At 35.5% G+C, this 13,003-nt stretch overlaps 2 protein-coding genes across 2 annotated transcripts in view; one reads left to right on the top strand and one right to left on the bottom strand.

Annotated features, from left to right (window-relative positions):
• The window catches only part of LOC110384347 (ATP-binding cassette sub-family G member 1), a 40,597-nt gene extending 34,520 nt beyond the window's left edge, over positions 1 to 6,077 (top strand). Inside the window, exons 4-11 of the mRNA XM_021345588.3 lie at positions 158 to 347; positions 696 to 841; positions 1,484 to 1,722; positions 2,529 to 2,782; positions 3,124 to 3,292; positions 3,778 to 4,034; positions 4,389 to 4,612; positions 4,855 to 6,077. Coding sequence (XP_021201263.3) covers positions 158 to 347; positions 696 to 841; positions 1,484 to 1,722; positions 2,529 to 2,782; positions 3,124 to 3,292; positions 3,778 to 4,034; positions 4,389 to 4,612; positions 4,855 to 5,047 — 1,672 coding nt within the window. The 3' untranslated portion in view covers positions 5,048 to 6,077. The remainder of the gene's footprint in view (positions 1 to 157; positions 348 to 695; positions 842 to 1,483; positions 1,723 to 2,528; positions 2,783 to 3,123; positions 3,293 to 3,777; positions 4,035 to 4,388; positions 4,613 to 4,854) is intronic.
• Positions 6,078 to 6,111: 34 nt separating this feature from the next.
• Positions 6,112 to 13,003, bottom strand: part of LOC110384346 (polypeptide N-acetylgalactosaminyltransferase 2) — a 110,011-nt gene continuing 103,119 nt past the window's right edge. Inside the window, exons 6-10 of the mRNA XM_021345587.3 lie at positions 10,408 to 10,521; positions 9,857 to 10,035; positions 9,507 to 9,713; positions 9,141 to 9,313; positions 6,112 to 9,016 (exon numbers count right to left, since the gene is read on the bottom strand). Coding sequence (XP_021201262.2) covers positions 8,742 to 9,016; positions 9,141 to 9,313; positions 9,507 to 9,713; positions 9,857 to 10,035; positions 10,408 to 10,521 — 948 coding nt within the window. The 3' untranslated portion in view covers positions 6,112 to 8,741. The remainder of the gene's footprint in view (positions 9,017 to 9,140; positions 9,314 to 9,506; positions 9,714 to 9,856; positions 10,036 to 10,407; positions 10,522 to 13,003) is intronic.

Here is a 13,003-nt window from a genome sequence, read left to right as displayed (position 1 = left end):
GCTCTAGAATCAAAACCTTCTCAGGCTACGATAAACCTTGCATAATCTGTAGATTAAAAATATGAAACAAAACAAAACATAGTCTCAAGATTCAATCATTCTATTTTACTAAAAACTCCCCATAACTTGTAGCTCTAATATGACATGTTATTTCCAGGGTAACAGGCGCCTCAGGAGTGATATCAACCAATGGCGAGCAACGAGACCTGCACCAGTTCAGGAAGTTGTCGCGCTACATCATGCAGGAAGACCTGCTGCAGCCGTACATCACGGTGGAGGAGGCCATGCTGATAGCGGCCGATCTGAAGCTGGGGATCGATATGTCGAGGGAGAAGAAGGCTGTTATTGTGAGTAATATTTAGAAGTATTAATGCTGTGTTGAAGAAAAGAACCAATGGTTGACATTTCTGCACATTGTGATCGACTTATTACGTCAGAAATACTTATACGACTTATTGAAGGATAATTACACTTATTAAATTCTAAAGCAGTATTCAATTCCTACAGTAACTTCAACATTATATATTACAAGAGAGGCATTTGGTCCTGTATACGGACCTTGTCGTGTGTGCACTATACATGACCACATGAGTTAATTGTGATTTTCATCAAGCAATTGATACAACCATATATGTATAAATCAACATAATTAAATATTATTTCATTGTGTAATTTTAATTCATCTTCTTTGGCAGGTAGAAGAAATCATCCAGCTACTTAGACTACAAAAAGCCAGAAACACAGCAACGGAAAGATTATCAGGCGGCGAAAGGAAACGAATATCAATAGCTTTGGAGCTGTTGAACAATCCACCAGTCATATTCCTAGATGAGCCTACTACGTAAGTCAGTTTACGTAAAACGAAACGTAATGTTCTAGACACGATGACTTGGAAAGCCGGTGAAATGGTTCCGCTACTTATGTAGATTATGAAACAGAACTCTGCTTTCTGTTTCGTGTTTTTGTTTTTTAAAAGCGTCTGTTGATTTAATTTATTTAAAGGGATTAGTTAATTTCGTTACCTATAGTCGGCATAAAATTTGGGTACAAATACCTTTATTTACCTACATAAATCTTGTTCTAAACACACTTAAAATTAACACAACCTTATCAGTTTGTGTAGGTAAAATCCGTTCGGAAAAATAACGTCGTTCGGAAAATTACGCCTTAATAAATCAATTCTATATTCGTATCAAATAATATTATTGCCAAATCGTGGGTACCACTACCTGCCATGGTCAAGGTTGTACAATGTTAATGTAAAGGATTCGTTTTAGTTAATTTTCAAAAGACTTCCCAAGGAGGTTCTCAATTTGGACGTTTGTTTTTTTTCAATCCAACAATCAATCTTCATAGTGGCATATAACCACTGTGAATGCACATTGCTCATATAAATTCTTGAAAAATTGAAGATCTAGCCCCTACGGGCTCTTGATAATAAACACTCTCACCTTCATTCATCTATTCTTCAATATTGTTCCAGTGGCCTCGACGACGTAGCATCATCAACATGCGTATCCCTCCTCAAGCGGGTTGCCCGAGGGGGTCGGACCGTAGTCTGCTCTCTCCACACGCCATCAGCCCGACTCTTCGCTGAGTTCGACCACGTGTATGTGGTGGCTGGAGGCAGGTGTGCCTACCAGGGGACGGCGGCAGGAGTGGTCCCGTTCCTCAATGAGTTGCAGCTGCCTTGCCCTAAGACTTATAATCCGGCTGATTTTAGTGAGTATCTTTGTTGGGTAGCCAGTGGTCAATAAGTGAGTTTTTTGCATGGGGGTTAAGAAATTTTCAGATGTCCATACAATCACTTGAATATAATTTATTTCTTTCGTGTAGGAAAACTTTAAATAAAACGCATATCAAATTCTGAATAAAACTGCATGATACGAAAACGAACTTGTCCGCTGTGTTGATGATTATACCTATTAACACTATTTGTTTACGTAACATACAAACTAATAGCGCACCCATTAAAGTCTAGAATAATAATAAAGCAACATTAGGTAACAATAAAACTAATTATGACAGAAATAAATAAGCAGGAACATTTATAAACGCTTAATTGTAGTATGATAAGTCATAGTGGTCACGGAATAGAAAAAAATTGTTTCAATTAGAGGAACTTTCATGACGTATGTTGACAAAGGTCATGGTTTGATGATTCTGTTATACAAAGGTACCTGGTATATAATTACTGGTACTTTAATACTAAGTTATCTGTGTCTAAGTTTGCAATAGACTTTGTTTATTATCTGCTTACGGAAATAGGACGTAAAGGCTACTACACACATGCCAGCGACAATGCCGCCGGTTTCATGCCGAGCGGCTATGCCGCCGGCAATACAAGCGGCACAAAATCGTTTTTTTTGGTTGGCACTGTGTGTAGGCCTTAAAGGACTCGTTACCCTAATCTTGAGTCACGCATTCCATACTCAACTTGACTATAAAATCACGTAGCAGTTCTTATGAAACTCCCAAAACAATTCTACGCAAGTACATACTTACTAAGTAACAAAAAACTCTTTCAGTTATCGAAGTATCAAGTGGGGAATACGGATCTCACGTAGACCGAATGGTATCAGCAGTTGAAAATGGTAAAAACCAGCGATGGAGAACCTATGCCATAGAGGATGTTCAAGCAGGAGAACCTATTGAAGAAATGGAGATAGAACAACTGAACGCTGGTGGAGTGGAGAAGCATAATTATAAGCATGGGTGTAGTGCGTGTCAACAGTTCGTAATACTACTCAAGAGGATGCTGTTGCAGACTGTTAGGAATAAGGTAATTTGCTCATATATATAGTTATGAATCAAGAACGGCTAAGTCGATCTCTTAAAAAAATTGAGAGAAGGCTAGCTTGGAACTGAGGAAAGGTTATAGAAACTAGCCCAAAATATATTGCCTCAGAACGCTAGTGAAATGGCGGGTTGAAAATTAGTATTTTATTAACTCTCTTACCTAAAGTTGGATCAAAACTGGGTTAAGTTAAGATTTAATGCATGCTAAGTCACAGCCATTTTTCACGCAACTAACGGAAAAAAGCATCACTAACCGACACCGTACAAAGATTACCAAAATCAACTAGATTAATGATATTATTAAAGTAATGTTTTCTTTTTCAGAGTTACCTCTGGCTGCGAGTCGGATTGCATTTGTTCATAGGATTTATAGTTGCCAGTCTATTCAATAGGATGGGTTACGACGCGTCCAAGACCATATTTAACTTTGGTTTCTGCTATGCCTGCACTATTGCCATGCTTTATATTCCTATGATGCCTGTTTTACTTGCCTGTAAGTATTTCTTTACTCTGATTACTTTTTTGTCGAAGTTGGCTGTCTTTACTCTTTCCTCCTTAACTTACTGGCCAAGTTTAATTTTTCTCCTTCCATTAGTATCACTTCCATCAAGTTACAATATTATAACAATGCGATATCTATTTAGGTGATAGAATGTGAAAATAACAGTAAAAGTTAAGTGTAAGCAACCCATCTTGGCCGTCGGGTATAAATAGGATTTCAAAAAATACTGCAGTTGTATTTTTTGCGAGAGCATAGTATTTAAAGATTAGCACGATTAATGTGGTACTATGTTTATGAGCTTCATTTGCATAACGATGTTTTCATATTAACTTAATAAAGTAATAAAACTATCTGACCTTTTCTTTGAAACGGAAGCTTGTTATCAAACTGTATTTATTTTGTTATAAATTATTTAGAATACCGGTTCACAGAGTATACTACCATCAATGTTTTAAAAACTCATGGTCTTATTCCAGTTCCAACCGAAGTCCAGCTTGTCAAAAGGGAGTATTTCAATCGCTGGTACGGTTTGAAGCCGTATTACGCAGCACTGGTGGTCTCTCGGACTCCCGCGACTATCTTCTTCAGCCTCATCTACCTGGTCATCACTTACCCCATAACCTCCCAGCCCATGGAACTAGATAGAATAATTATGTTTAGTGTAACATGTATACTCATAGCTTTGATATCGGAATCCATGGGAACTGTGATATCGTCCATGCTAAGTGTTGTCGTAAGTATCTCTTGCTCAGTTTTGTTGCAACAAATTACATTAGTTTGTTCGTAAATTATGTTAATTGATCTTTTGTCATCGTACTCAAAACGAGGTTTTTGGTGTTTACCAATTTACTTCGGACATTGGTTAATACGTACATTTGAATATATTTGCATATTTGAGATTACAAATATATTCGTCCTGCGCATTTTTTTCATCAAAATCTTGATATATCTACTTAACCTCTAGTAATTTCACTGAAGAGTAGAAGACCAGTTTCCTCCTCAATATTCCACTCTCCCCTTTCAGAAGTCAATTATTTCCTAGTTTTGTGAATAACAGTTTTTAATATTTTGGCGTTACTCTTTTCAGAATTCAGTCTTCATGGGTCCATCGATGAGTGTGCCATTAATGCTGCTGGCAGTGTACGGTATCGGTAGTGGCGACGACCCTCTCCCCATAGTATGGAGGCTGGCGAGAGCTTGCTCTTTCCTACGATACGGGATTGAAGGTCTGGTTGCTGCGATATACGGCCCTCCCAGAGAAGATCTTATATGTCCAGATCATGTGGATTATTGTGAATACAAGAATGTTGCGTAAGTAGAATTCTTATGTATTGCTATATCCTTTCGTAGAAAACTATTCGGGTCAAGTTTACCAGTAAGAACTATAAGTGGTTGACGAACACATGTCATTCATTTTAATCGACTTCCAAAAACTAAATGTGTGTTTTTCTCTATTTGTAACGTTCTAACCACACAAAATTTTATTTTTAGTTTACTTTCAAATGCTGTGAAACAAAAATACAGTGTATGTATATCGATGATTTTATTTCCAGTTACTTCGTGAAACTAATGGGTATGTCTGGAGTGTCTTTCTGGGTAGACTTCGGTGCATTGGTCTTCATTCTCCTCGCAATGAACCTCACCGGCTACTACCTTCTTCGGCAGCGACTGTCCCCCAACTACGCCTTCAGAGCCATCAAAGTCATTGGCAACTTTATCAAGACCAAGATGAGTTCTTACTCATAGTACATTATCTTTATCACCAGTGTTTTATGAGACAATTTTTCTTCTGTAAATAGATTTTAGTTCATAAGTGTAGGATAGTGTCAATTTTTTTTATATTCTTTATAGCAGTAAGCTACACTGAAGCGTATTGCTGTTATATATTTTGAGGAGTTGACCTCCTTGTTACATTCAAAGAATGTGTTTAAACCACTGTGATAGCATGATATAGGTTTGAAGTGGTTCCTATTACCCAACTACGGCCAAGCCAAAAGAAGGGCTTACTAATACTTCTTATGCATTTCTTAAAAATCTATTGGTTAAGGTGTAAATGGAAAATAATATTGAAAATAAATAAAATTCAGTTACTAGGTAACCAAAGTAAGTAAAGGAATTACCAGTGTGATAGGTCTTCTAAGGTTTTACTCTATGTATTTTAAATATAATAGTTATAGTAAGTACATAATCAATATTTTAATTACCGATGAAGTTATTTTCATAAGATTATTGTAAATTCAAGGATGAGGATATTTTAAGACTGATTGTACTGTTTTCTTCAATTGAAAGAGATATTCAGAACTCATGTTGTTCATGAGATAAATATTTTTTATTTCTTATGCACGATACTGCAACCACCACGAGAATGGAGGAATCAAAATACCTTGTGTTTTTGTTAAAGGCAAAAAGAACATGGAATCGGGTTTTTAGAAATTCAATAATTTAAAAAAGGTTACTCAAGTGCCAGTATCCAGTTCTGTTTTAAGATTATTCCGTACAAGGAAAAACCTTTGATTTATTTTGGGTCTTCTAATTTATCGTTTCCATTATCAAATTTATTTCGTCTGAATGGAGTGTCATAAATGATCATTAAATGTTATATTATGGTCAATGTCAAGAAAATAATTTATATCATTAAAAATAATTAAATCCTAATTCATCGGTACTCTAATACTTATAATAATATGGTAATACTCTTTAGTATAAATTATTTCTTAGCATTAAAGGTGGGTTCGGATCCAATAAAAGTGAAAATAAAACCATTTTTGTTCTCAAACGTATTTTTATTTACCAAATGGATTTCTCACTAAAATAAAATCACGCATTTGTTTGTTAGTGAACAAAAAATCGTCTCAACAAAGTCTGACTAGGGCAGTCAATTTGCCGCTTAACAAAAATAATAATTTCAATAAAGTTTAGAACTTTTGTATTTAACTTCTACTTATTGTGCTCTAGGTGCTATCGTGCACTTGATGTAGTATATAAATCGAATATTTTTGATTCTATAGTTATTATAAGTCATATTTTTTGTCATAAGTACAAAGTATGCTATATCAATATTTACTTATTTACATAAATCGTGTTTGAACTATGTTAGTATTACTTAGGAATGTTCGTATTTTGTAATAGACGCGATTTATTGTTAACGTGCAATTATTTTTTACTAAGTTGTCTACATTGAATATAGCTAGTGAAAGCAGCCCTTTTCTTAAAAGTAGTTTTAAAATATTGAACAATTTATTGAAGCAAAAGTGTTCAGAGAAACATAGGAAATATTTTTTCTCCACACAATGGTGATAGACACACGCAAAGGTTACTATCACGTAGAGGTGATGGAAATTATCGGGAGGAAAAGCAGTTTAAACTTAATAGCTACCAATGATAGTGTGAAATTTACGTTTTTGATCAAGTTTCGAGTCAAAATACTACACTAACCAAGATTCGAGATTGATAAACGTGTTCGTAGACACGTCAAATATGTATATTTGTGTACATAGACGATGTTATAGTTCTTTTTTTGTAATTTTATAGTAACTATGATATTGTCTTTTTTCTACAAAATTCGTTTATGTTTTCAGTTTTGATTAATATTGAGCACACATTATGTAATTATAATTACTGTATTTGGAATATTTAAAGTGGAAGTCACTCATATTTATATGGACGTTAATATGCAATACAGTGGCTTTCGTCCTTTAGTGGATACTGTATTGTTTATCAATGCCCATTTATATAATATCATGGCAGTTTTTCTGATGTTCTATCGATGATGAGTCTTATAAACAGCTGGTAACCATTCGACATAGCATTCACTCATTCTTGATACTTTGGTTGACCATACACCGATATCGTTATACAATATCAAAAGAACAGATAGAAAAATACAAAAAGTACGTAAGTATTTACAATAAATTAATACTTCTTCGAGAAATTAACTATAACAAATGTAAATAAAATATCTAACTTAATATAACGAGTATTAAAAAATTAACTTACTTTACAGATGAGATTATGGGTGAAAATATTTAGGCCATTAAAATTTTAAGATTTTTTCAAATCTCTATTCAATGATTTTGGAAAATAATATCTGTAAAAGCAACGATTTTTTATTAAATATTTTTATGATTGATTGAGCATCTTAAAATCAATTTACATAAAATAGAAAACTTACAATAAAAAATTTAAATTAACAATTGTGATCGTAGCTTGTACTGTAAGGCGAGAACATACCCAAATGTTCTTATTAAATAATATTGTGATGTTCAAAATGAAATGATAACACAATGATTTTTTAATGAAACATAGAACAAAGAGATTGCTTAGACCCTATAAATACATGATTAAAATTACGATAAATTGCAGTCATTAATTTCGTGGCTGATTGAAAGAAATTATTAGATCAAAGTTATTTCATAAAAACTGTATCAAGTAACGAAATATTGATAGAAAATAATTGAGCACTTTTTGTTCTCGAAAATTAAGAAATCAATAATTATTATGAGACTCATTTAAAGGCTTCTTGATCGATATTAATTGCTACCTAACGGTGCAAGTTCCAACACCACTCAAAACGATCTGAATTACCCTAAATTTACAAATATATCCACATTCCACATTCCCGGCACTTATAGTGAATTAACTATAGTAATGGTAACTACATTATACTAAAGAATTAGTTACTGAATATAACATTATTAATATTAATGAATATACATGAGAAACCTAAACAGATACACAATTTACAAATACGAAAATGCTGACGTTTATGAAACAAAATTGAGAAATATTACAATATAAACAACGTAAAAAGTGAAGTAAAAGATAAATTGTCTTTAAAATATACAACAAAATGGAATGTTAAAAACGTGAGCCCTAAAACAATATTTACAAATGGTAAATTATTTTGGCACCTTCTACTTGTGAGAGGAAGAATATGGTGCCTTAATACTAAAGGTACTGCCGAAGTAAGTACCAAAGCTAATACGTGATGTAAAGCGAAGTGTTACAAGTCTTATTTGTGACTATATCCCTGATAATCTTAAGATCACTATCCTTAATTCATTAAAGGACTTTGTCTTCAAACCTATCCCTTCTGTAGATGGCATTTTAGTTGTTACTAATGTTCGTACTTCTTCTAATTTATTCCCGGCTTCAAATTTTTATTCATAGAATACGATAGTATAAATGGAAACTAAAGAAAATACCATAAAATGATCGACGTTAAAATATCAGAATGGTCTTTGAAACCGGGAATAAATAATAGTTCTTTTAACATCTCATTTAAATATCAAGTACAACACTGGACATTTCAAATGCAGAAGAAACATCAATTTCTTCGATAGCGTTTACTTGTCTTTTTTTGGAAGCATCGCATTTTCCTGAATGAGAAGTTCATGCTAGTTTGTATCTCAAGCATTCTTTCTGGCATTGAGGAGGCACCTTAAAAAGTGAACTGCTGGCTTGGTTTCTCTTCATCACACTGTTCGATGTATAGGGCCGGCCGTTCTGTATCGAGACATGCGTCGAGCTTGGCATGTCTGATCAAGAGCCCTTGTCGTCGCCAGATCTGGGCAACGTCTGCGGGATCGCAGGCGGCCAGGACTGCGGTCACGCGATCTTCTGATGAGAGGGACACGCAGAGGCGATGGTGACGGATCAATCCGTTGTCGAAACGCCACTCTTGGTTGCCTCCCGTGTAGTGGCACGGGTACATACCTGGAGAATAATGAGTAAATATTTTATAATTAAGTAAATAAATAGAATCTATTTAATTAAGAGAAGTTAAAACAATTCTAAATTTTGATCAATGGATGAAGGGACATGAAAGAAGATTCCTTACCTAATGTGCCATCAACAAGATGTCCCATGGTATCTAAACACCTAACACCTTGCTTGATAACATGCGAGGCTTCAGTGAGAGCAGGCACTTGCAGTTCAGGGTACACATGCTCCAGGTACCAGCGGAATGGCTTGCAATGCAGCTTTTGACGAAGAGCCACACGTTCTGATATGCTGTGGAGATATAAAAATATCGATTTAATCACAGGAATTCTGCTTTGAAGCTTTTAAAACGAGATAAGGATTATGATGCTGAGAATATTCTAAAATAAATAATGCCCTCATGATAAAAGCATAAACCATGATCGATACAATTAAAGATGGCAAAAATTAAAAACAAAAAAAAATTTACTGAAGTGGAACTTACTCTCCAAAATCAACTTGCTTGGCCAACGGCTGGGATCGATAGTACAGCTCCTTGTAATCATCCATCCAGACTTCAGCAGCCCTTCTTGTGTTCCTCGCGAACACGGCTCCAGAACCACCAGGGAACGTGTAGGGGTGACGTTTCCTAAACACGTGGCCCACTCGAGAGCAGGGAACTATTTCCAAAGAACCACCGCACTGCCATACTCTGAAATGTTAGAGTTACACTATAAATATATCTGCAGGGTAAACTGTGACTTGTAGGGTCAGTGGGTCGTCTTAGGGGCAGTGTTTTATGTTCTGCATGTGTTGTACTTAAATATGAATATCCTGTTAACCTTCTTGTTTTACCTGAATGAAATTTCTAAGTTCTCCCCGCCCCAGACGTCCATTTTCATGTCGTATTTGCCGAGCTTGCTGAAGTACTTGCGATCCATACTGAATAGACCCCCAGCTATCATTGGCGTGCGGATCACTTGCGTGGGGTCACTGAGGCGCGCACTGCGCTCGGCGTGAGCTAGGTACTCCCACTGAAATAGTTTACACAGCATTGAGTGTCAATATAATGCAGTATTACTAGAAGATGATGGAAATTCTGGATTCCTTGGAGAAGAGGGTTAGACACATTTGAGGTCAGAGTTGCTGATTAATATTTCGGAATTCCGATTTCTGAATTTCAATAGAGGCTGCCTAAAAAATCTTATAAACCTAACAATAATAAAAACTGTGCTGCTTCACTTAGGTACTTATTCTTAAAAGCAAAATTGCACTAAAAAGTTAAAGTTACATAATCCATACCAACGAGACCGGTCTATCTAAACATTTCAAAACCGTATCCGGCACTTCACCTTCGAAACGGGTCACGACAGTTGGTCAGTGGTCAGCACAAAGTGAGTGGTTACCTTGAACACCAGGTTCCAATCAAAGCCTCCTCGCAGGTCAGCTGACGCACCAATGTACTGGAATGTGTCCATGCTGATCACGTCTATGACGGGGCAGACTACTCGTGTTGGGTCCTGGGGACAAAAGATGGTAGGGTTATTTTAAAGGTCATTTCGATAACTGGATGTTTAGCAGTGGACGTTGTATTGGTATGATGACGAGGATGATGGAGATCCAGTCAAGATCATCCATTTTAGATTCTTGTGTTATTTCTGTTCCTAACTAGTTTAGATTATTATAAGCTTATCAGAGAGAGTAAAATAAAATATTCTACAAGGTATCGCTTTATCATATTTCATCCCTATCAGGTAAGCTGTTCTTATTCAAAATCCTGAAAAACGTACGTTCAAATAGTACTGCGACCTGATATTTTTATAAAGAGTTTTCTATCTCTCCTACGTACATTTTTTGTTCGGTTTTTCTACTGTCACTCCCACTCCCACATAGCCTTTCCTATCGTGTTTTGTTCGTTTATATTGCAAAGCGACCTCACTGAACTATGTCGACAAGTTAAAACTATATTTATTTGCTGTCATACTTAATCATACAAGGTGCTTCTTTTGTTTTTCTTTGGAATGAAGTTTCCTGTCAAAGTTATCTCACATCAACGCTCAATACACGTCGTAAAACAAAATCATCTAAATAGATTTTCCATGTAGCTAGGTGCGTCAAAACATAGCAATTAAATAATTACCTAATTCATTCAATACACATGTTTACTAAAGTTTAATATAGCCACAAAATATTAAGTACCTTACCTATTGACACTAAAACTGCAATAAGAAGAAGACCAATGACGTACATTAAAATTTTATTAATTATTTTCTTAATTATATTGACACATAGCATGTAATTATTATACCTACACTAAACTAAGCAGTAATGATGTCGCCAGGAAATCGTAAATTGCAAGATAATATATTATATTTTGCGTTGCTCAACTTCAATTCCTAGGCGCTAAATACAATTTATGTAAGGTAAAGTCTGCTGTATGATAGTTATGAGCTGTTAATGATATGGTATTAACATATTCGCCAATTATAAAATCTCTACTGGAAGCTTAATTGATCATTTCAATGAAATGATTTTAAGTAGGTTCTACTTAATCATTCACATAATTTACCTTTACAATGAAGCTCGTTAGGCACTTTAGGTTCCAGACAAACTCCATAGAAAACTGACTACTAATAGGGTTGCCACATTGGAGTATTAGCTCGTGAGAAAACTCAGACCAGGTAACGAAACCTGCTTTAATGTATTTATTATATAGGTAGGGAAAGTTAAACAAAACACAGTTAAATTAAAACCTGTCAGCTTATCGTTTTATACGTGCTTTTTAAAGTAAGGATGATAGGTGAATAAAAGTTACTTTAACAAACGTGATGTAAGTCTGGAACATTCTAGACCATTGGTCTCACCTTGATAACATACGCGAATGCAATACTGCACTTTCAGGTGTTGATTGATTACCAACAAAGTTTGAGGCCGAATTGTTTCCGTTCACTTTTGACTGAAGATGACTTTATGATTTTATTGTTGGTTAAGATGTAAGTATTTCAAAATTTTGAACCAACAGTAAAGTCTACTTATTGAACATCCTTGGCAGTCGTTACGGGTAGTCAGAAGCCAGTAACGGCCCTTTCACACGGCAGTCCAGTTTTTTGCAGGATACCGTTTTTTGCAGGATCCCGTCCGATCGCAAGAGATATTATAGGCTAGTGTTCACACGAGCAAACCGCATGCAGGATCCTGCAAAATGCTGTTCCCGTCGATTTGTGCGATTCGGTTTTGTCACTTGAAACTGGATCGTTCGTCCAGTAATAAGCGGGAATCCTGCTAAAACGGACGCTGTGTTCACACGTAGTTCAGTTTTGCAGGATACAGTAAAATGCCGGTCCCGCAAAACTGGACTGCCGTGTGAAAGGGCTGTAAGTCTGACACCAGTCTAACCAAGGGGTATTGGATTGCCCGGGTAACTGGGTTGAGAGGGTCAGATAGGGCAGTCGCTCCTTGTAAAGCACTGGTACTCAGCTATATCCGGTTAGACTGGAAGCCGACCCTAACATACTTGGGAAAAAGGCTCGGAGAATGATGAGTGAAGTCAACTATAGTGATAAAAAAGACCAAATTGAGAACCCCTTTTTGGGAAGGCAGTTGAAAATAACCTTCTGAACAAAAAGTAGATATAAATTGAAGCCTTAATAAATAATTTATTTCTTAAAAACGTGGAAAGAAATACGATACTGTAAATAAAAGGAACAAGAAATAGAAACCTTTGAATGTTCAGAAAAAGTTCGCTACAAATACTTATCAGGACCCTTTCATTACTCAGAAACGATATTATTTAGAAAAACTTGGTGAAAGGTTATTTCTGAAGGTATCGAAATACAGGTGAAAATAAATTATAAGGATTCCACAAAAGTATGAATGGAAGATATGAATCCATAACTACTGAATATTGGAGATACCTATCGTATCCAGCTGGTTCTTAAAGTTCAAGCATAGTAATTCAGACAATTATATCGTTAACATGAAATGATGTATGAATGTTTTGGG

Source organism: Helicoverpa armigera, chromosome 13 (assembly GCF_030705265.1).
Source record: "Helicoverpa armigera isolate CAAS_96S chromosome 13, ASM3070526v1, whole genome shotgun sequence".
Classification (NCBI taxonomy): Eukaryota; Metazoa; Arthropoda; class Insecta; order Lepidoptera; family Noctuidae; genus Helicoverpa; species Helicoverpa armigera.
The sequence above is the reverse complement of the archived record's forward strand: the minus strand, read 5'-3'. Positions and strand labels throughout refer to the sequence as shown.